General features: G+C 53.5%; 1 protein-coding gene across 4 annotated transcripts in view; it reads left to right on the top strand.

Annotated features, from left to right (window-relative positions):
• DIXDC1 (DIX domain containing 1) overlaps positions 1 to 24,081 on the top strand; it is a 158,628-nt gene that overhangs the window by 115,686 nt on the left and 18,861 nt on the right. For all 4 annotated transcript variants that reach the window (XM_060251355.1, XM_060251354.1, XM_060251353.1 and 1 more), the window contains 4 exons: positions 337 to 485; positions 13,352 to 13,441; positions 13,527 to 13,580; positions 15,187 to 15,237. In XM_060251355.1, coding sequence (XP_060107338.1) covers positions 337 to 485; positions 13,352 to 13,441; positions 13,527 to 13,580; positions 15,187 to 15,237 — 344 coding nt within the window. The remainder of the gene's footprint in view (positions 1 to 336; positions 486 to 13,351; positions 13,442 to 13,526; positions 13,581 to 15,186; positions 15,238 to 24,081) is intronic.

Genomic DNA, 24,081 nt, shown 5'->3' with positions numbered 1-24,081 from the left:
GGGGGGGGCGGCCCAGGAGAGCCCCAGGCAAGCGAGGCCTGCTTGGGCTGGCTGGATTTCTAGCCAGCCTAAGCAGGCCTCGCTCGCGTGGGGCTCTCCTTTCTTGCGTCGGGTTGCTTTTGCCTGGGAGGGGGTCTATGCTAATGACCTCCGCCACCAGTTTTTCTACAAAACGACCCCAGCTCCTTGGCGTACTTTGAGAGTGCAGCAGTAGAAATAAAACTGCAGAAAAGTATCGGTCTCCTCTTCTTTTTGCCCTTGGCCCTTTCAAGGGAAGCTGTGTCTGCCTAGAGCAGTTTGATTCTTCTCCCAACCATGACCTTGTTCCTCCTGCAGAAGAGGCGGGCTCTCCCTTCCCCTCGGAGTGGCAGGCGCGCTGTCCTGCGACAAGCTTGGAGACTTCATGGGAGGAGCAACTGCTGGAGCAGCAAGACCACTTAGAAAAAGAGATGGAGGAAGCGAAGAAGATGATTTCAGGACTACAGGTGGGTAGAAGCCTTTGCCCCTGTGGTGCACTCAGCAACGACTTGTTGATTAGCTGGCCTTGCTAAGGAGGTGGGGGGGGGTACGAGATTCGGAAAAGGAAGGTTTCGTCATGGCTCCATCACAAGGTGGGTTTAGTACGGTTTTGCAAAAGTGACTTCCAGTCCTGAGGCAGAAACAGCAGGGCACCCCAGAAGAAATGAGGCAGCCTGGCTGCTTCTTTGAACAAAACTTTCTGTAAAATATCTACAGACAGACAGGCTGATTGATTGACTGATTTTTTTGTAGCAGGCACACCTTTGCATATGAGGCCACACCGCCTTGATGTAGCCAATCCTCCTGGAGCTTAAAGGAGGCCCTGGAATAAGAGCCCTGTAAGCTCTTGGAGGATTGGCTGCATCAGGGGTGTGTGGCCTAATATACAAAGGAGCTCCTGCTACAAAAAGGCCTGTGTGTGTGTGTGTGTTTCTTTAAGAAAATATGCCTTTGCCCTTTGATTTAAGCAGAAAAAGTCTGTTGAACTTTAAGATCACATCAGTACAAATCAGAATTTAAAAAATGAACACATAAGGAAATGGTACAAGAGCCAGTGTTGCGGCGTATTGATAGTGCCCAGCTAGGTTCTGGGAAACCAGGTGTGAATCCCTGCTCTGTAAGGGTGACCTTGGGCCAGCCCCATACTCTCAGCATAACTCTCCTTCTTAAGTAGAAGCATTGCAGATTTATACCCCGCCCTTCTCTCTGAATCAGAGACTCAGAGTGGCTTAACATCTCCTTTACCTTCCTCCCCCACAACAGACACCCTGTGAGGTGGGTGGGGCTGAGAGGGCTCTCACAGCAGCTGCCCTTTCAAGGACAACCTCTGCGATAGCTATGGCTGACCCAAGGCCATTCCAGCAGGTGCAAGTGGAGGAGTAGGGAATCAAATCCGGTTCTCCAGATAAGAATCCCTACACTTACACCAAACTGGCTCTCACATGGAATTCACTGCCACAGGAGCTACAAGCAGCTACAAGCACAGACAGCTTCAAGAGGGATTGGATGAGCATATGGAGCAGCGGTCCATCAGTGGCTATTAGCCACAGCATATTGTTGGAACTCTCTGTCTGGGGCAGTGATGCTCTGTCTTCTTGGTGCTTGGGAGGGGCACAGTGGTTACAGCTACAAGCATAGACAGCTTCAAGAAGGGATTGGATAAACATAAGGAGCAGAGGTCCATCAGTGGCTATTAGCCAAAGGGTACTGGTGGAACTCTCTGTATGGGGCAAGTGATGCTCTGTATTTTTGGTGCTTGTGGGGGGGGGCAGTGGGAGGGCTTCTAGTGTCCTGGCCCCACTGGTGGACCTCCTGATGGCACCTGGGCTTGCTGGCCACTGTGTGACACAGAATGTTAGATTGGATGGGCCATTGGCCTGATCCAACATGGCTTCTCTTATGTTCTTATGATACCTACATCAGATCAGCAATGAATTAGGATCCTGGGAAATTACATGGAAAATCATCCAGGACTGCAAAAGGACTGAGGCCATTTGGTTTTTAGAAAGCCTGCGCTGAACGGTGCATTTTCAGATTTTCCATTCTGCAAGACCCGTTTGGCTGCAAAGCCCCAGCGCCTCACCTCTGTCCCCTCCGTGACCCACCCTCCTCTGCTTTTGGGCCGTTCTGCTCTCCGGAGCAGCGACTCTGGACTCTCCGAAGAACTAGGGTCTTTCTGTCCTGGGAACTGAGCTGGTTTTGAATGGTAAATATTTATGCAGGAGCAAACAAAGGCCGCCTTGTGCTGGCGGCTCCAAGCGGGGCAGGCAGAGAGAAAAGTTCATTTGCAGTCATCAGTGAGCGGGAGACGCACAACTGCTGGGTGCCTTGGTGGAACGAGAGCGCACAGCGCACCCTCAGAGGACAGCCCGGCTCCCCCCTGCTTCTTTTCTTCGTGCCCTGAGAGCCAAGAGAGGCAGCTGGTATTGCGACTGGCAGCTGCCTGGCATTGTTTGCTCTCTTATCTCCCCAGAGAAGAGGGAATCCAGCAGCTGATCCTGCTGCCCAAGAAAGTCAGTTTGGAATAGTCCGTTTCATTCTCCGAGGCAAGGCTGCATCCATCCACCCGAGTGAAGTGGAATGAGTTGCTGTCTCCCAGTTCCTTCTGAATGGATATCCTTCTGAAGAAGACTGCAGGCTTATACCCCGCCCTTCTCTCTGAATCAGAGACTCAGAGAGGCTTACAATCTCCTGTATCTTCTCCCCCCACAACAGACACCCTGTGAAGTGGGTGGGGCTGAGAGGGCTCTCCCAGCAGCTGCCCTTTCAAGGACAACTCCTATGATAGCTATGGCTGACCCAAGACCATTCCAGCAGCTGCAAGTGGAGGAGTGGGGAATCAAACCTGGTTCTCCCAGATAAGAGTCCATGCACTCAACCACTACACTAAACTGGCTCTCCCAGAAGCTGCCCTTTCAAGAACATTCCGATAGCTCTGGCTGACCCAAGGCCATTCCAGCAGCTGCAAGTGGAGGAGTGGGGAATCAAACCCGGTTCTCCCAGATAAGAGTCCGCGCACTTAACCACTGCACCAAACTGGCTCTCACAAGGACAGCTCTGCCAGAGCTCTGGCTGACCCAAAGCCATTCCAGCAGGCGCAAGTGGAGGAGCGGGGAATCAAACTCGGTTCTCCCAGCTAAGAGCCTGCACACTTAACCATTACACCAAACTGGCTCTGGGCAGAGTTGGAGGAGGCCTTGGCGCTGTGGTTCCCTGAGCCTGCTCTGGCGGGGAGGGCGGGATATAAATCAAACAAAATAAAATAAATAAATGTATTCATTTGATGTTTTGCAAGGTTTTCCCTTTCTCTGGTCTGCAGAATGCAGCTGCACTGCTCGGCCTGTGTTCTTTCAGGATTTCTGACAGACTGTCCTTGCCAGTGGCTGGCAGTTAAGAACATCAGAGAAGCCATGTTGGATCAGGCCAAGGGCTAAACTGTCCAACACTTTGTGTCACACAGTGGCCAAAAGACCAGGCGCCATCAAGAAGTCCACCTGTGGGACGAGGACACTAGAAGCCCTCCCCCAAGCACCAAGAATACAGAACATCACTGCCCCAGACAGTGAGTTCCATCTATACTCTGTGGCTAATAGCCACTGATGGACCTCTGCCCCATATGCTTATCCAATCCCCTCTTGAAGCTGGCTATGCTTGTAGCCGCCACCATCTCCTGGGGCAGTGAATTCTACGTGTTAATCACCCTTTGGGTGAAGTACTTCCTTTTATCCATTCTAACCCAACTGCTCAGCAATTTCATGGAGTGCCCAGGAGTTCTCGTATTGTGAGAAAGGGAGAAAAGTACTTCTCTCTCTACTTTCTCTATCCTAGTTGCTGGTTTCCAGCCCCATCACTAGAATCAAAGACCATCGCTTACTTGCAGGCCCTGTGTTAAAAATTTCTGAGATCTTTGTATCCTGTGGTAGTTGTTCCGATAACCTAAAAACTGACTGCTGTCTGCAAAACATGTGCCGGGCCGTGGATTGAGCTGTAACGCCATAGAGCGTTTGTAGACATTCAGCCTGTTCAAGCAAAAGCTTCTAACATTGTTACCGGAAAGGAGTAAGTCTGATTAAGCAAGATTCTACACAGAAACACGTCTGCTGTATATGAATTAGATTTAGCGATAACTGATATTTGTGTGTTTTGTTGCCCATTCGGAAGGGACCTTGATTCTTTTTTTGTGGACCTTGGGAGTGCATGCTTTTTGGGTCAGTACATCTGTCTTCAAAACTTTGCCTGAAAATGCAGATGCAAACATTGCTTGAAGCCAAGCTTTGCAAAAAGTGCTCAATTTTGTAACGAATTGAAAGTTTTCCTTTGTGGTTCAAGGCAACCTACAGTTCTAAAACGAAAAGCATACAAAGTACAATCGAAGCCTCTTAACAGTTCCCTGTCATCAGAGTGAAGGGCAGGGTATAAATCCAATATCATCATCATAATCATCATCTTCTTCTTCTTCTTCCACCTAACTTTAAGCAACGATCGTTCCCCAGGGCAGCCGGTGCCGTCTTGGTTCTGTACTCAGGCCGGAAGCTGGACCACGCAGATTGGCTCAGCTTTAGAAATGCCGTTGCATCCAACAGTAGGTAGCGGGACCACGGAGGTACAAAACCAGGAAATAACGAACTCTCTCTCTCTTAGAAACAGTTATTCAAATATAATGAAACATTTCAGCGTTTCATGTGCAACTGAATGCTGACAGATAGGAAATCGGCAATGGTGTTCCCTTAGGAGAATAAAAATTAGAGAAAGCCTGGAATGCAGTGAATTGTAAATGAATTGTGGCACCATCACACTACTGTACCTATGCATGAGAAAGACGGTCCCTGAAGAAGGGTTATCAAGATCCAAAACGAGATTGGACCGGTTCTTTTTTCACCGCTGGACTTTATGAATGTTATTTCGGACAGTAGCCAAGTTGCGTGTTTAGGATGCTTCCTTTGCTATGCTATTGCATTGTAGCCAGTGTTCCCTCTAAGCTGAGTTAGCGTGAGCTAGCTCACAGATTCTTAGCCTCCAGTTCACGCATTTTTTGTCTTGGCTCAGGAAAAATAGCCCCAGAGAACAATCATTGATGCAGTCGCTCACAACTTTAATGCCAGGAGCTCACAAAAGTAGAATTTTTGCTCACAAGACTCTGCAACGTAGAGGGAACGTTGATTGTAACTTGCACGTGAAATGTTGAAATCTGTTTAATTATATTTGAATAACTGTTTTGTACGTGGAGAGTATTTTTGTTATTTCGTCCATCTGGTTGCAGAGCTCTGCAGTGCCTTCAAACGTGCCTTGCTCCATTTCTGTTACATTCCGTTCAGCAGAGAGTTCTTAGAAAACTTTGATGTTTCCTTATCACCAGCAGCGAGAAAGAGGAAGCGGGAGAGATTAGGACCGTTTTCGCACACAGCTTACCTCGCAGTCACAATCCTGTTCCCTCCACAGCATCTGGTCGGATTTCCCACCATCTGCGCCGGAGTTACAGGAAGTGCCGCAGCTTTTGCGTAGCAAACGTAAACTGGGTTTTAGCGGTTTACGTTTGCTACGCAAAAGCCGCGGCACTTCCTGTAACTTCGGCGCAGATGGCGGGAAATCCGACCAGACACTGCGGAGGGAACAGGATTGTGACTGCGAGGTAAGCTGTGTGTCATGCCTGCCCCTGCTGACTCAGAGCAGGTGCCTGCTTCTGACCCCGCCCCTGCTGTGCAGATGCCTTCAGCAACAGAGGACGTAAGTCCTGAAGGAGCCAGCCAGCAGCAGGGGCCACCTGAAACCAATCTGGCCACACCAGGTACTAGCTCATCTCCCCCAGACTCACCAACACCTGGGGCCCGCCTGCGCGAGAGGAGACGCCTGGAATTCAGGAACAGGCGTAGAGAGGCGCGCATGCGGGCTAGAAGAGATCTGAGCCCGGAGTTCTAACGAGCCAATTAGCCAGCAGTATATCTGGGATCCTGGCCTCAGGCCAAACTGTGCTGGCAACAAGCGAACACCCTTGGATGTGTCTGCGTCTCGCACCCCTTGCTTCGGAAAGAACCTGTGCATTCCTGACCCGGCCTGACTCATAGACTGGTATTCTGGACTCTGGCTTTGCTTATCGGACTGGCTTAGGTATCGTTTGATCTCGGCTTTGCTTCCCGGCTTCTGACTCTCGGCTCTGTTTCCCGGCTTCTGACTTTCGGCTCGGCTCCCCGGCTTCTGACTCTCGGCTTCCCTGACCAAGCTTCCGTCTCACCCTCCAGCCTGCCTGTTTACGTTATCAATCAACTGGACTGTTTTACGACCACTCCCTGTGCTTCGCCTGAGCTGTCTGCGAGAGGTCCTGGCTCGTTGCCAGGACGATAGCAGCCGCAGCTTCGTGTCAGAGACTCGGGCCGTGACAGCTTGCCAGCACCCAAAACTCACCAGGCACGCTCATGACGGACCAAGCGGCAGGAGGCATGGACCCCTTGCCGGGGCTCCTAGACCAGGTGCAGCAATTAACCCAAGCGGTGATTACTCTGCAGCAGCAGACTGCGTCCAATGCCGTGGCCTTGGCTGCCGCCGCTGCTCCCCGCTCTCGCTGCCCGGTGAGCATTCCTGAGAAATTCGCAGGAAACTTGGAAGAGTTCCCTGCCTTCCTCGCCCAGTGTGAACTATACATGGAGATAAGGCAGGGCGACTTCCCTACAGACAAAACAAAAGTCTGTTTTATCCTGAGCCTGCTTAAAGGGCCAGCGGCCAAGTGGGCCACTCCTCTGCTGCTAGAGCCCTCGCCGCTGCTAGCAGACTACACACGGTTCAAGGCACACTTCCAGGCCGCCTATGCCAACCCTGTGCGTGCTGAGACAGCTAATCGCAAGATACGGGCTCTGCACCAAGGCCAGAACTCTGTGTCTCAGTATACCACAGAGTTCCAGCTGCTGGCTCAAGACCTGGCCTGGAATGAAGCTGCCTTGGTGGACCAGTACACTGAAGGCCTCTCCGATGCCGTCCTGGACGAACTGGCACGCACCGACCGCCCAGCCGCCCTCCAGGACCTGATCCTGCTGTGTCTACGCATTGATGGGCGACTGCAAGGTCGGCGCCAGAGGCAGAAGAGGGGCACTACTCCAACAAGGTCCCCCCCGGCGGCTCCCGTTCCAGGTACCCCAGCTTTACCGCCGGCTGTAGAACCCATGCAGCTGGGCGGCGCCCGCCCTCGCCTGACCCCTGAGGAGAAGAACCGACGGCGCACCCACAACCTGTGCCTGTATTGTGGAGGGGACGGGCATTTTGCAAGCTCCTGCCCGGCCAAATCAAAGCGCACCCCGAGCTCCGCTGCCTCGGTAAAAGGCCAGCCCCAGGTCTAGCCGGATCTCCTGGCCTGGGGCACTCCTTGAGGTCCTCTAGCTCCGTCCATCCACCACCCACCCCGTTCCTGGTCCCGATCCGCCTGCAGCTTCCCGACGACCGGTGGATCTTCGTCCATGCCATGTTGGACTCAGGGGCTGCCTGCTGCTACATGGACAGCCACATTGCCAAGGAGCATGGCGTCCCCGTTCGGGAAAAGGGAACTCCTACACTGGTCGAGGCAGTGGATGGTCGTCTGCTGCGCTCGGGGCCGGTCCGCCACGAAACTCTACCACTCGTTTTGTGGGTCCAACAGCGCCAAGGGAAGCAGACCTTCGATTTGGCCCGCATGCCACGCTTCCCTGTTATCTTGGGCCTGTCCTGGCTGCAAGCCCACAACCCCCATGTGGACTGGGTGCAACGTGAACTGAGCTTTTCGAGTACCCTCGCACCCTGTTCCCCGCTACCACCCGACTCGACTCAGGTGCCGCCTGTCAACCAACCCGGTTCCCCACGCACCACCAGCCTCCTGGGGGCCGCCACCACACTCCCAACTCCCTACCAGGAGTTCGCGGACGTCTTCAATGAGAAGGAAGCAGACCAGCTTCCCCCACATCGGCCCTACGATTGCGCCATCGACCTGGTGCCCGGCGCTCCGCTACCCGCAGGCCGCCTGTACCCCATGGCAGACCCGGAACTGGCTGCCCTCCGGGAGTACTTGGACAAGAACTTGGCCCGAGGGTTCATTAGACCCTCCACCTCGCCCCTGTCTTCACCTGTCCTGTTCGTTAAGAAGAAGACCGGGGACCTGCGACTCTGCAACGACTACCGGGCCCTCAATAAGATTACCATTCGGAACCGCTACCCGCTCCCACTGATCCCTGAGCTCCTCGACCGCGTCAAAGGGGCCACGATCTACACCAAGCTCGACCTTCGCGGGGCCTACAACTTGGTTCGTATCAAAGCCGGGGATGAGTGGAAGACCGCTTTTGGCACCAGGTATGGCCAATACGAACATCTGGTCATGCCCTTTGGGCTCACCAATGCCCCCGCCGTCTTCCAACATTTTATGAATGACGTTTTCCGTGACCTGCTAGACCGGTTCCTGATCATTTATTTAGATGACATTTTGGTCTACTCTGCATCCGAACAGGAGCACATCCACCACGTCCGCCAGGTGCTACAGCGACTCCGAGCCAATCACCTGTATGCCAAGCTGGAGAAATGTGCTTTCCACCTCCAGTCCGTTGAGTTCCTGGGGCACATCATTTCCCCCCAGGGAACCCAGATGGATCCGCGGAAGGTCGACGCCATCCTTCAATGGCAGGCCCCTCGAAGTCGGAAGGACATCCAGCGCCTCCTGGGCTTCGCCAATTATTACAGGCAATTCATCGCGGGCTACGCCGACCTCACCAAGCCCTTGACCAGACTCCTCCGACCGAAGGAGCCCTTTCAGTGGACCCCCGAAGCCGACCGGGCCTTCCGCCAGCTCAAGCAGAGTTTTTCCTCCAGTCCCCTTCTGCGGTACCCTGACCCGAGCTTGCCCTTCATGGTGGAAGCAGACGCCTCCAATGTGGCCCTCGGAGCCGTGCTCTCCCAGCGGGACGAGCCTAGCCAGCCATGGCAGCCCTGCGCCTACTACTCCCGGCAGCTCTCGGCTGCCGAACGCAATTACACCATTTGGGAGAGAGAGCTCCTGGCTATCAAGGTGGCCTTTGAGGTCTGGCGCCACCACCTTGAGGGGGCCAGGCATCCGGTCCAAGTCTTCACCGACCATCGTAACCTGGAACATTTGCAGACCACCCGCCGGCTGAACCAGCGGCAGATCCGGTGGTCCCTGTTCTTCTCACGATTTGACTTTACCATCACCTACGTCCCGCACTCCCAGAACCAGAGAGCCGACGCTCTGTCCCGCCGGCCGGACTATAACACCTCTAGTGCCACCGAAGCCCCCAGGGCTAGTATTCTGCCACCCTCGGTCTTTGCCGCCACTCTGACCGCACCCGCCCTGGTGGCCGAGATACAGGCCAGCCAAGACACCGACCCGTGGGCGCAGAAACACCGGCAGGAACCGCAGCAAGACCCTGCCGGAGAACTATCCACCCGGGATGGGCTGCTCTACCATCGGGAGCAGTTGTACGTCCCTCCCGGGCCTCTCCGATCCCGCATCCTCCGGCTGGCCCACGATGCCCCCCCGGCTGGGCACTTCGGGCAGCACAAGACCGCCCATCTGTTGACCCGGGACTTCTGGTGGCCTCGCGTCCGAGCGGACGTTAGTCGCTACGTGGCTTCTTGCGAGGTCTGCCGCCGAGCCAAGAACGTACCGGCCAAGCCCTCCGGTCTCCTGCAACCCCTGCCGACTCCCGCCGGTCCCTGGGACGTGGTGTCCATGGACTTTATCGTAGACCTGCCACGATCCCAGGGCCACACCTGCATTTTCGTTGTGGTGGACCTGTTCACCAAAATGGCCCACTTCGTCCCCTGTGCCAGAGTACCATCCGGGCCGGAGACTGCCCAGCTGTACCTAAACCACGTCTTCCGCCTGCACGGGTTACCCACGCAGGTCATCTCGGATCGGGGCCCACAATTCACATCCCGCTTTTGGCAGGCCTTCCAGCACGGTTTGGGGACAGAACTACACCTGTCTTCCGCCTACCATCCCCAGACCGACGGGCAGACCGAGCGGACCAACGCCACCTTGGAGCAGTACTTGCGCTGCTATACCAGCTATCAGCAAGACAACTGGGCCACTCTGCTACCCCTGGCAGAGTTCGCGTATAACAACGCGGTCCACAGCTCTACGCGGACCACGCCGTTTGCCGCCAACTATGGACTGCACCCCCGATTCTTCCCTCCGCTCGGCCCCTCCGCCAACGTTCCCGCAGCCACCGACCGACTTGAGGAACTCCACGCGCTCCACGCCCTCCTGCGCACTCAGCTCCAGCGCGCCAAGGACGCTTACAAACTGGCCGCGGACCGACATCGCCAGGACGGAGCCCCCCTCAAGGTCGGAGATTCTGTCTGGCTCTCGACCCGGTACCTCCGGACTCCTGGCCGGTCCTCCAAGCTAACCGATCGGTTCATCGGGCCCTTCCCCATAGAGGCGCAAGTCAACCCCGTGGCATTCCGCCTACGCCTTCCGGCCCACCTCCGGATACACCCCGTATTCCACCGCTCCCTCCTCCAACCAGCGGCAGCGCCGGACCCAAACCGGGACGTTCCACCACCGCCTCCGCCACCGGTGCTGGTGGACGATGAGGAAGAGTTTGAAGTCCACCAGATCCTAGACTCCCGGCTGCACCGAGGTCAACTCCAGTACCTGGTGGACTGGGAAGGCTACCCTCCCGAGGATCGCTCCTGGGAACCGGCTGCCCACCTGCATACCCCTGACCTGCTCCGGCAGTTTCATGAGGCCTACCCAGATAAGCCAGGCGGCTTGGATGAGGGGGGGCCTGAGGGGGGGGATAGTGTCATGCCTGCCCCTGCTGACTCAGAGCAGGTGCCTGCTTCTGACCCCGCCCCTGCTGTGCAGATGCCTTCAGCAACAGAGGACGTAAGTCCTGAAGGAGCCAGCCAGCAGCAGGGGCCACCTGAAACCAATCTGGCCACACCAGGTACTAGCTCATCTCCCCCAGACTCACCAACACCTGGGGCCCGCCTGCGCGAGAGGAGACGCCTGGAATTCAGGAACAGGCGTAGAGAGGCGCGCATGCGGGCTAGAAGAGATCTGAGCCCGGAGTTCTAACGAGCCAATTAGCCAGCAGTATATCTGGGATCCTGGCCTCAGGCCAAACTGTGCTGGCAACAAGCGAACACCCTTGGATGTGTCTGCGTCTCGCACCCCTTGCTTCGGAAAGAACCTGTGCATTCCTGACCCGGCCTGACTCATAGACTGGTATTCTGGACTCTGGCTTTGCTTATCGGACTGGCTTAGGTATCGTTTGATCTCGGCTTTGCTTCCCGGCTTCTGACTCTCGGCTCTGTTTCCCGGCTTCTGACTTTCGGCTCGGCTCCCCGGCTTCTGACTCTCGGCTTCCCTGACCAAGCTTCCGTCTCACCCTCCAGCCTGCCTGTTTACGTTATCAATCAACTGGACTGTTTTACGACCACTCCCTGTGCTTCGCCTGAGCTGTCTGCGAGAGGTCCTGGCTCGTTGCCAGGACGATAGCAGCCGCAGCTTCGTGTCAGAGACTCGGGCCGTGACACTGTGTGCGAAAACGGACTAGGTTTTAATTTCTGGGCACATCGTCCCTTTGGACCACTCGTCAAATGCCACCTCCAGAACAATTCCTGGGGAATGCTTAGCGAAGGCAACGTTCCCACCAGTCCCAGCAGCCTGGCCATCCCAGAGCCCTTCTGCCAAGTGAGCTTCCCAAGCAGCGAGCCATTCTAAATTTGTTGTTTAGATTCTCCTTTCCTGGAGGCTTGTCAGACTTTGCCCCCAAAAGGGCCTCCACCGCAGCAGCAGCCTCTTTCCTTGCCTTTCGTTTTTTTAAGATGTCATCTAAGGATAGCTTCAAAGGGTAGCCCTTTTGGTCTGGAGAAGAAGAAACAGATTTGGATCTGGTAGGACTTTCAAGACTGACAGAACTTTCAGGGCATGAGTTTTTGAAGGGAGCTTTGGCTCTTGAGAGCTCATACCCCCTAAATCTTGTCGTTCTCTAAGGTGCAACTGGATTCTTATCTTGTTCATCTAAAGATCGCTCTCATTCCTCCCCACCACAGCTGAGTGTCAGTTGTTGAAATGGATATAAGAGAAGCCATGTCGGATCAGGCCAATGGCCCATCCAGTCCAACAATCTGTCACACAGTGGCCAAAAAACCCAAGTACCATCAGGAGGTCCATCGGTGGGGCCAGGACAGTAGAAGCCCTCCCACTGTGCCCCCGCAAGCACCAAGAATACAGAGCATCACTTGCCCCAGACAGAGCATTCCAGCTATACTCAGCTAATAGCCACTGATGGACCTCTGCTCCAGATGTTTATCCAATCCCCTCTTGAAGCTGTCTATGCTTGCAGCTGTCACCACCTCCTTTGGCAGTGAATTCAATGTGTTAATCACCCTTTGGGTGAAGAAGTACTTTCTTTTATCCATTCTAATCTGATTGCTCAGCAATTTCATTGAGCGTCCACAGTTCTCATATTGTGAGAAAGGGAGAAAAGCAGTTCTTTCTCTACCTTCTCTATCCCATGTATAATCTTGTAAACCTCTATCATGTCACCCCTCAGTCGATGTTTCTCCAAGCTAAAGAGCCCTAAGCGTTTTAACCTCTCTTCATAGGGAAAGTGTTCCAACCCTTGAATCATTCTAGTTGCCCTTTTCTGGACTTTTTCCAAAGCTATAATAACTCTTTTGCAGTTCGGTGACCAGAATTGTACACAGTAGTCCAAATGAGGCCGCACCTCATAGGCAAGGCTTTTTTTTTGTAGCAGGAACTCCTTTGCATATTAGGCCACCCCCACCCCTGATGTAGCCAATCCTCCTGGAGCTTACAGTAGGCCCTGCACTAAAAGCTCTGTAAGCTCTTGGAGGATTGGCTACATCAGGTGTGTGTGGCCTAATATGCAAAGGAGTTCCTGCTACAGAGCCCCGTGGCGCAGAGTGTTAAACCTGCACTACTGCAGTCTTAAGCTCTAGCTCACGACCTGAGTTCGATCCCCGGCGGAAGCTGGGTTTTCAGGTAGCCAGCTCAAGGTTGACTCAGCCTTCCATCCTTACGAGGTCGGTCAAAGGAGTCCCCAGCTTGCTGGGGGAAAAGCGTAGAGGACTGGGGAAGGCAATGGCAAACCACCCCGTAAAAAGTCTGCCGTGAAAACGTTGTGAGAGCAACGTCACCCCAGAGTCGGAAACGACTGGTGCTTGCACAGGGGACCTTTCTCTTCCCTTTTCCTCCTGCTACAAAAGAAGCCCTGGACAAAGGCATACTTTCTGCCCTGACATTCTCCAGGTGAAGCTGCATTTCTCCCTGGCGTGTTTCCAGGGAAGCACCTGCCAGGGCACATCCCTCTCCCCTTTCATCTTTTGCCAGGCCTTGCTGCTCAACGGGTCGCTACCTGAGGACGAGCAAGAGAGGTCCTTTTCCCTTTGTGAGCGGGAGGCCTGCCCTGAAGAGCAGCTGGTGAGTGAGAACCCCCCCTCCGCCTTCGGAAACGGCTCGTGTAGGTTGCCCCCGCCCGTCAGTAACAGCAACGTTTTGCATTCAGATTATAACCCGAAGCCGACTGGACCAGAGCATGGAGGAGAATCAGGAGCTCAAGGTAAGCTGCAGGCTGAAGTCAGGCGGTGAGGCCGAGAAAGCTGGAAACTACTGGGGGAGGGGAGTGGGGCGAGCTGCGTTTTAAGGGGATGGACCATTAGAGGGTTGTGAGAAGAGAGACAGCTACGTTTGGGGATAGCGCTTTGGAGTTGAACGGCAAATGATGTCTTTTAAAAAAAAAAATAAGATACAAAATGAAGGAAGTGATCGGTTAACCCAATTCCCCCAACTCCAAGTCTGCCATGGGTTTCTCTGTGCAGTCACTTTTCTGAACTGGGAAAGCCCTAGATCAAGGGTGGGGAACCTTTTTTCTGCCAAGGGCCATATCGATATTTATAACATCATTCACGGGCCATAAAAAATGATCAACTTGAAAAACAGTGCTCCTCCAAGGGAGAATGATTCAGGCCAGCAAAATTAATGCAAATAATTGTTTTTCTATTTGAAGTCATGTGGGGAGAGCCTAATCTGGCATACACACACACATACACACATGGCCCACCGCCCTAGGCAAATGCATAGGTCCAGGGCTTTTTTGTAGAAAAAGCCCAGCAGGAACTCAGTAGCATATTAGACCACATCCCCTAATATTAGCATATTAGGTCACACACTCATTAGCATATTAGGCCACAGCCTCTGGGATAATCGAGTGCAAACTGAACTGGGACAGTAACTTTTCCAGGCCCTGCAGCAATTCTGGCCGGCCAGCCAGGCCCCGGGAGGCTGCCGCATGGTACATCTGGGCCCTGTGATCCCTGCCTGGCCCTGGGGAGGCTGCTGCACAGTGCGGCTGGGCCTGACAATCCTCGCTGGCCAGCCAGGCCCCAGGGAGGCTGCCGCACAGCATAGCTGGGCCCCACGATCCTCACTGGCCAGCCAGGCCCCAGGGAGGCTGCCACACGGCTCAGTTCGGTCCAGCAATCCCCGAAGGCCACACTAAGTGACCTCGAGGGCCGTATACGGCCCTCGGGATGGAGGTTCCCCACCCCTGCCCTAGATCTAACATGCAAGTCTAGACCAGAGGTGGCCACAGAAGACTATGAAGCCAAGCTCTCTATACATTGTTCAGTCCTGTCCTGAAACATTGAGCTGTGTTTGGAAAACTATCCAGGGTGACGCTTGAGGTTTCTGCCCACGTCTGGTCACAAATGTATTCGCTGGGGAGATAAAACTGGCGGAGGGAAAAGCGGACTCCTCTGTCGCGTCTGCTGCATCTGGGGCCTGTGCCGGGGGTTGGCTGGGAGCCCAGAACTGTTGCGGGAAGCTGCGTTCGCAGCTCTTGACTGAAAGGGGGATTTGAAGGAATCGACAGCTTCCCCTCTTTGCTGGTGAGTGTTGAGCGCTTAAGGGAACAGTGGATGCCCGCGGGGGTGGGGGTGGGGGAGCGAGGCTTAACGGAGGAATGGATTTCTTCTTTGTGGTTCTTTCAGGCTCCCTAGAATAAATCCTGCTCTCAAATTTTGCTTTGATCTTTTTTTTTTTCAGGAACAAGAGATTTATTTTAAAGGGGGCAGGGGCAGAACTGTGTAGGGCTGGGAGAGGTGGGGCTGGTTTGGGAACGACGACGCGAAGGTATCATTGTAACCTTAGCTCTGTCAAATTTGCAGAAGGAACTGCAGAAGCACAAGCAAGAAGCCAGAAATCTGCAGGGAACGAAGGTGAGGAAAGAGAGGCACTCGGTGGGGTTTGGAGAGGAAGAAGAGCGCAGAAATATCCCGTAGTGTCTCTACTGTTGGGGGCCCGGATGTTGTTCATTGGACAAAAAAGGAACAAGAGAGAGAGACATCTTTAGCAATCCACCTCTATGACAGTACGGTGAGGGGGGGGGTGAGACTGGTTATGAATTTCTAAAGTTTGTAGTTCAGTCACACAGTCAAGTCCAACTCTTTGCGACCCCATGGAACAAATCATGCCAGGCCCTCCCGTCTTCCACCCGAAGTCTGCTCAAATTCGTGTTCGTTACATCAGCAACGTCTTCTGGCCATCTCATCCTTTGCCGTCCCCTTCTTCTTTTGCCTTCTGTCTTTCCCAGCATCAGGGTCTTCTCCAGGGAGTGATCCCTTCTCATCTGGTGGCCAAAGTATTTGAGCTTCAGCAGGGGCAGAACTGACCTTCCAGGGAGCAATCAGGGTTGATTTCTCTTAGGACTGACTGATTGGATCTTCTTGCAGTCCAAGGGACTCTCAAGATTCTTCTCCAGCATTGCAGCTCAAAAGCATCTGTTCATTCTTCTGTGCTCGGTCTTTCTTATGATCCGAGAGTAGGAGTGGCCAAACTTGTGTTTGAGAGCCCCAAGACGAGGAAGGAAGGAAAAAAGGAAGGAAGGAAGGTAGATGGGAGGAGGGAGAGGTAGAAAGAAAGCAACTTTAACTTTAAATGCATTCAAGCTAACCGATGAGGTGGTGGGGGCTTCAAGAACCACACAATATTTGTGAAAGAGCCACGTGTGGCTCCCGAGCCACAGTTTGGCCACCCCTATTCTTGACTAACACCTACTTCACGTGGTGGGAACACTGTCTTAAAAGAACAGGGAGGGATTGTGAATTCCATTCTCTTCTTTAAAAGAGGAAGGTTATTCAAAGCAGTGGCCCGGGAATCGTGGACTTTGGACCCCTGCAGCTGATTCTGACCTTACACGAGAATATGCAAAGCATCTCACCTGTCTATGGATATTCATAGGAGCGAGAGTATAAAGTTGTCTGGGGGCAAATTATAAACATGACAAGTGGACGGGGGGAGGGGGAACCACGAGGAGCAATTTGCATTTGTGCTGAACGTGCAGATGCTGATTAATGGGTCAGGCCGCAAGTGCTCCTCTTAACGCTAACGTGGGTTTCTGCAAGCAGCAAAAAATGATGGAGAAAAAGGCCTTTGTTCCAGGATTCAGTTCCTAAGGGGCAAAGCAGAACTCGATTAAGCCCTGGTTGCGCATAGGCCTCAGATAATTTTTTAGAACTATTTATTTTCATTATACAAAGCAGCATAAACAAACAACCGTACCTGCGCCTCCCCCTCTCTCTCACCTGTCACGTTTCCAGTTGCCGTCATTACTCAGATAACCTGGGTGTTATTTATTTAGTGGCCTCCCTTCTAAAATAGTAATTACCGGTCATCGTTCCTCCGTAAAGCGATCCTTCTTTTGTCGAGTCCTGACCCGTGGTGAAAATTTGTGGCTCCGTCCCAGACTTTCCACGCGCAGTTGTTCTCAGGTGGGGGTTCTTTCACTGTAACGACACAGCGAGCCGTAGTCAAAACACAATGAATTGCATTTTTGTGAAAAGAAGTCACATCTTCGCCCCTTGTAATTCACATTGAGTTCTTGACGCAAAAGAGCCCCGTGGCGCAGAGTGGTAAAGGTGCAGTACTGCGGTCGGAGCCCTCTGCTCACAACCTGAGTTCGATCCCAGCAGAAGCTGGTTTCAGGTAGCCGGCTTCAGGTTGACTCAGCCTTCCATTCTTCTGTGGTCGGTCAAATGAGGACCCAGCTTGCTGGGGGGAAAGTGCAGATGACTGGGGAAGGCAATGGCAAACCACCCCGTCAAAAGTCTGCCATGAAAACGTTGTGAAAGCAACGTCACCCCAGAGACGAAAACAACCGGTGCTTGCACATGGGGACTACCTTTACCTTTTTCTTTCTTGATGCAATGAACACAAGGCAAAGAGAGTCACCCAACACCTAGAAATCACCAACCCGGCGACCACTTTTATCCCTTCCTTCCCCTCCCCAGCGGCGCAGAGTGGTAAAGCAGCAGTACTGCGGTCTGAACTCTCTGCTCAGGACCTGAGTTCAATTCCAGCAGAAGCTGGATTCAGGGAGCGGGCCCAAGGTTGACTCAGCCTTCCATCCTTCTGAGGTCAGTAAAATGAGTACCCAGCTTGTTCTCCCAGATTAGAGTCTGCACACTTAATCACTACACCAAATTTTCTTTCTGGGGTGGGAAGATTACCAGAAATAATAAGCCCTCAACAGGATTGGGGAACAAATGTTCCATGGAGTAATTATACCCCAGTCAAAAGCTTGCTGAGCGGCCCCGTGGCACAGAGTGGTAAAGCAGCAGTACTGCGGTCTGAACTCTCTGCTCACGACCTGAGTTCGATTCCGGCAGAAGCTGGATTCAGGTTGCCGGCTCCAGGTTGACTCAGCCTTCCTTCCTTCTGAGGTCGGTAAAATGAGTCCCCAGCTTGCTGGGGGGGAAAGCGTAGATGACTGGGGAAGGCAATGGCAAACCACCCCGTAAAAAGTCTGCCGTGAAAACGTAAAAGCAACGTCACCCCAGAGTCGAAAACGACCGGTGCTTGCACATGGGGACTACCTTTACCTTTTTCTTTCTTGAGGCAAATAGGGATCATTTCCCAACGTTCTTGGACTTTAAAACAAGTTCAGTATGCGAGCAAGTCCCTTCTTCAAGGCGTCCCATCCAGCAGTCCATATTCCCCCCCCCTCTTTTTTTCCCTTTTTTTGCTGTCGAGTCACACAGCTGAATTAAGGTGACTCGGTGGAGTGTTCAAACCAAGAGGTGTTCAGGGGTGATATGCCATTGCCTGCTTTTTCGCAGCGACCCTTGACTTCCTTGGAAGTCTCTCATCCAAATGGTAATGAGGGCTGACCCTGCTTAGCTTCTGAGAACTGATGAGATCAGGCTAGCCTGGGCCATACAGGTGACAGCAAGAGAGGAACGGAGGCGGTTTGCCATTGCTTACCTCTGCATAGCGACCCAGGGCTTGCTTGGTGGTCTCCCATCCAAGTACTAACCAGAGCTGATCCTGCTCAGCTTCCAAGATCTGATCTAAGAAGAGCCCTGCTGGGTAAGACCAAAGGATCAAGCAAAACCAAGTAAAAACCACAGTTTGAAATCGTTGGGAAAGGACGGAAAACCGTGTAGGACAATAATGCTGGAATAAGGAACAATGATGACGACAGTTTCTGTATCCAACCTCTGGTGTATTGTAATAAAGAAAATAAACGTGGCTGACAAACGGGCACTGTCCATAAGACTGAACAAATAATGTCCATAAACAATATCAGTGCACAGTCCAAGTCCTATTTGGTGTAGCGGTGAAGTGCGCGGACTCTTATCTGGGAGAACTGGGTTTGATTCCCCACTCCTCCACTTGCAGCTGCTGGAATGGCCTTGGGTCAGCCATAGCTCTCTTATCTGGGAGAACCGGGTTGGATTCCCCACTCCTCCACTTGCAGCTGCTGGGATGGCCTTGGGTCAGCCAGAGCTCTCTTATCTGGGAGAACTAGGTTTGATTCCCCACTCCTCCACTTGCAGCTGCTGGAATGGCCTTGGGTCAGCCAGAGCTCTCTTATCTGGGAGAACCGGGTATGATTCCCCACTCCTCCACTTGCCCCTGCTGGAATGGCCTTGGGTCAGCCATAGCTCTCTTATCTGGGAGAACCAGGTTTGATTCCCCACTCCTCCACTTGCCCCTGCTGGAATGGCCTTGGGTCAGCCAGAGCTCTCTTATCTGGGAGAACCAGGTTTGATTCCCCACTCCTCCACTTGCCCCTGCTGGAATGGCCTTGGGTCAGCCATAGCTCTCTTATCTGGGAGAACTGGGTTTGATTCCCCACTCCTCCACTTGCAGCTGCTGGAATGGCCTTGGGTCAGCCATCGCTCTCTTATCTGGGAGAACCGGGTTTGATTCCCCACTCCTCCACTTGCAGCTGCTGGAATGGCCTTGGGTCAGCCAGAGCTCTCTTATCTGGGAGAACCAGGTTTGATTCCCCACTCCTCCACTTGCAGCAGCTGGAATGGCCTTGGGTCAGCCAGAGGTCTCTTATCTGGGAGAACCAGGTTTGATTCCCCACTCCTCCACTTGCCCCTGCTGGAATGGCCTTTGGTCAGCCATAGCTCTCTTATCTGGGAGAACCGGGTTTGATTCCCCACTCCTCCACTTGCCCCTGCTGGAATGGTCTTGGGTCAGCCATAGCTCTCTTATCTGGGAGAACAGGGTTTGATTCCCCACTCCTCCACTTGCCCCTGCTGGAATGGCCTTGGGTCAGCCATAGCTCTCTTATCTGGGAGAACAGGGTTTGATTCTCCACTCCTCCACTTGCAGCAGCTGGAATGGCCTTGGGTCAACCATAGCTCTCTTATCTGGGAGAACCGGGTTTGATTCCCCACTCCTCCACTTGCCCCTGCTGGAATGGCCTTGGGTCAGCCATAGCTCTGGCAGAGGTTGTCCTTGAAAGGGCAGCTGCTGTGAGAGCCCTCTCAGTCCCACCCACCTCACAGGGTGTCTGTTGTGGGGGAGGAAGGTAAAGGAGATTGTGAGCCAATCTGAGACTCTTCGAAGTGGAGGGCAGGATATAAATCCAATATGTTCATCTACCTCACAGGGTGTCTGTTGTGGGGGAGGAAGGGAAAGGAGATTGTGAGCCACTCTGAGACGGGATATAAATCCAATATTTTCATCTTCTTCTATTCCAAAATTATCCTGAAGTGGATCATTGAAGAGTCAAAAAGGGATGGACGCCGCAGCAAAGTCAAGAATTCGGTGAAGATGCCTTCTTCAGCTTTTAGGCTCTGGCTGCAGCCTTTACAGTCATGAGTATCTGTTGGCTGTGGAAGCTCCCACCTGTATTCATTCAAGTAGACATAGTGCAAGCATTTGTAGCTGGAATTACAATATTCTAGGGATTGGCCACAGAGATTGTTGTCGTCATTGTTCCAGATAAGACCAAAGGCCCATCAAATCCAGCATTCTGTTCACACCGTGGCCGACCAGCCGCCTCCCGCAAGCAGGATTGCCCGTCCTCCCCAGCAGCTGATGCAAAGAGGCAAACTCTCTCTGGGACTAGATGAGACGGGGTATCCTTTAGACGTATCTTAAGGTACTTGGAGTTAACATGAGAAAGGGATTTCTCATAAGGACTTATTGGGGACATCAGACTGAATTCATAGAATCATAGAGTTGGAAGGGACCTCTCAGGTCATCTAGTCCAACCCCCTGCACAATGCAGGAATGTCACAAATACCTCCCCCTAAATTCACAGGATCTTCACTGCTGTCAGATGGCCTTCTAGCCTCTGTTGAAAAACCTCCAAGGAAGGAGAGCCCACCACCTCCCGAGGAAGACTGTTACACTGAGGAATCGCTCTAACGGTCAGGAAGTTCTTCCTAATGTTGAGCCGGAAACTCTTTTGATTTGATTTCAACCCATTGGTTCTGGTCCTACCTTCCGGGGCCCCAGAAAACAATTCCACCCCATCCTCTATAGGACAGCCCTTCAAGGACTTGAAGATGGTGATCATATCACCTCTCAGCCGCCTTCTCTCCAGGCTAAACATGCCCAGCTCCTTCAACCTTTCCTCATAGGACTTGGTCTCCAGACCCCTCACCATCTTCATCGTCCTCCTCTGGACCTGTTCCAGCTTCTCTGTATCCTTCTTAAAATGTGGTGCCCCAAACTGAACACAATACTCCAGATGAAGTCTTACCTTAGCAGAGTAAAGCGATACCATCACACCACGTGATCTGGACACCATACTTCTGATGAATTTCTAGGGCTCCTTTGCTACAGGGGTGTAGCCAGGATTTTAAAAGTCGGGGGGCTTTCTAAAAAGTCAGAGAGGGGCACCTTTTCCCATCCGCTGCGGGGCTTGCCGTTCTCAGAAGCTTTCTGGGGCGGAGGCAAAAATTGGAGGCTCTGGAAGTGGCCGAGTGGAGGCAACCAAGCCCAAAACTTTGGAGTGAAGAAGGGACTGTACCTTGCGTGCCAGCAGGGGGGTTTCCTTCCACCTCCCTCTCCCCCACCCCGCAGCTCCATCCATTCTTCCTTCCCTGGTCCATTCCATGTGGCTTCCTCCACCTCCCGCTCCTCTGCCCCCCTCCTCTCCACCTGCTGCTTTTGCTGCCGCAGTGCCCAGTGCCCTGCTCAGCTCTCTCGGCTCCAGCTGCCACCGACGACGGCACTTCGGAGAGCCAGTTTGGTGTAGCGGTTAAGTGTGCGGACTTATCTGGGAGAACCGGGTTTGGTTCCCCGCTCCTCCACTTGCACCTTCTGGAATGGCCTTGGGCCACCCATAGCTCTCTTATCTGGGAGAACCGGGTTTGGTTCCCCACTCCTCCACTCGCACCTGCTGGAGTGACCTTGGGTCAGCCAGAGCTCTCTTATCTGGGAGAACCAGGTTGGATTCCCCACTCCTCCACTTGCACCTTCTGGAATGGCCTTGGGCCACCCATAGCTCTCTTATCTGGGAGAACCAGGTTGGATTCCCCACTCCTCCACTTGCACCTGCTGGAATGGCCTTGGGTCAGCCAGAGCTCTCTTATCTGGGATAACCAGGTTGGATTCCCCACTCCTCCACTTGCACCTTCTGGAATGGCCTTGGGCCACCCATAGCTCTCTTATCTGGGAGAACCAGGTTGGATTCCCCACTCCTCCACTTGCACCTGCTGGAATGGCCTTGGGCCACCCATAGCTCTCTTATCTGGGAGAACCAAGTTGGATTCCCCACTCCTCCACTTGCAGCTGCTGGAATGGCCTTGGGTCAGCCAGAGCTCTCTTATCTGGGAGAACCAAGTTGGATTCCCCACTCCTCCACTTGCACCTGCTGGAATGGCCTTGGGTCAGCCATAGCTCTCTTATCTGGGAGAACCAAGTTGGATTCCCCACTCCTCCACTTGCAGCTGCTGGAATGGCCTTGGGACAGCCAGAGCTCTCTTATCTGGGAGAACCGGGTTTGGTTCCCCACTCCTCCACTCGCACCTGCTGGAGTGACCTTGGGTCAGCCAGAGCTCTCTTATCTGGGAGAACCAGGTTTGATTCCCCCACTCCTCCACTTGCACCTGCTGGAATGGCCTTGAGTCAGCCATAGCTCTCTTATCTGGGAGAACCAGGTTGGATTCCCCGCTCCTCCACTTGCAGCTGCTGGAATGGCCTTGAGTCAGCCATAGCTCTCTTATCTGGGAGAACCAGGTTGGATTCCCCGCTCCTCCACTTGCAGCTGCTGGAATGGCCTTGAGTCAGCCATAGCTCTCTTATCTGGGAGAACCAGGTTTGATTCCCCGCTCCTCCACTTGCAGCTGCTGGAATGGCCTTGGGTCAGCCAGAGCTCTCTTATCTGGGAGAACCAAGTTGAATTCCCCACTCCTCCACTTGCAGCTGCTGGAATGGCCTTGGGTCAGCCAGAGCTCTCTTATCTGGGAGAACCGGGTTTGGTTCCCCACTCCTCCACTCGCACCTGCTGGAGTGATCTTGGGTCAGCCAGAGCTCTCTTATCTGGGAGAACCAGGTTTGATTCCCCCACTCCTCCACTTGCACCTGCTGGAATGGCCTTGAGTCAGCCATAGCTCTCTTATCTGGGAGAACCAGGTTGGATTCCCCGCTCCTCCACTTGCAGCTGCTGGAATGGCCTTGAGTCAGCCATAGCTCTCTTATCTGGGAGAACCAGGTTGGATTCCCCGCTCCTCCACTTGCAGCTGCTGGAATGGCCTTGAGTCAGCCATAGCTCTCTTATCTGGGAGAACCAGGTTTGATTCCCCGCTCCTCCACTTGCAGCTGCTGGAATGGCCTTGGGTCAGCCATAGCTCTCTTATCTGGGAGAACCAAGTTGGATTCCCCACTCCTCCACTTGCAGCTGCTGGAATGGCCTTGGGTCAGCCAGAGCTCTCTTATCTGGGAGAACCGGGTTTGGTTCCCCACTCCTCCACTCGCACCTGCTGGAGTGACCTTGGGTCAGCCAGAGCTCTCTTATCTGGGAGAACCAGGTTTGATTCCCCCACTCCTCCACTTGCACCTGCTGGAATGGCCTTGAGTCAGCCATAGCTCTCTTATCTGGGAGAACCAGGTTGGATTCCCCGCTCCTCCACTTGCAGCTGCTGGAATGGCCTTGAGTCAGCCATAGCTCTCTTATCTGGGAGAACCAGGTTGGATTCTCCGCTCCTCCACTTGCAGCTGCTGGAATGGCCTTGAGTCAGCCATAGCTCTCTTATCTGGGAGAACCAGGTTGGATTCCCCGCTCCTCCACTTGCAGCTGCTGGAATGGCCTTGGGTCAGCCAGAGCTCTCTTATCTGGGAGAACCAGGTTTGATTCCCCCACTCCTCCACTTGCACCTGCTGGAATGGCCTTGGGTCAGCCATAGCTCTCTTATCTGGGAGAACCAGGTTGGATTCTCTGCTCCTCCACTTGCACCTTCTGGAATGGCCTTGGGTCAGGCATAGCTCTGGCAGAGATTGTCCTTGAAAGGGCAGCTGCTGTGAGAGCCCTCTCAGCCCCACCCACCTCACAGGGTGTCTGTTGTGGGGGAGGAAGTTAAAGGAGATTGTGAGCTGCTCTGAGACTCTTCAGAGTGGAGGGCGGGATATAAATCCAATATGTTCATCTACCTCACAGGGTGTCTGTTGTGGGTGGGGGGAAGGTAAAGGAGAATGTGAGCCGCTCTGAGACTCTTCGGAGTGGATGGCGGGATGTAAATCCAATATCTTCATCGACCTCACAGGGTGTCTGTTGTGGGGGAGGAAGGTAAAGGAGATTGTGAGCCGCTCTGAGA

Source organism: Heteronotia binoei, chromosome 12, assembly GCF_032191835.1.
Source record: "Heteronotia binoei isolate CCM8104 ecotype False Entrance Well chromosome 12, APGP_CSIRO_Hbin_v1, whole genome shotgun sequence".
NCBI classification, from domain to species: Eukaryota; Metazoa; Chordata; class Lepidosauria; order Squamata; family Gekkonidae; genus Heteronotia; species Heteronotia binoei.
Note: the sequence above shows the minus strand (reverse complement) of the source record. Positions and strands in the feature narration are given on the sequence as shown.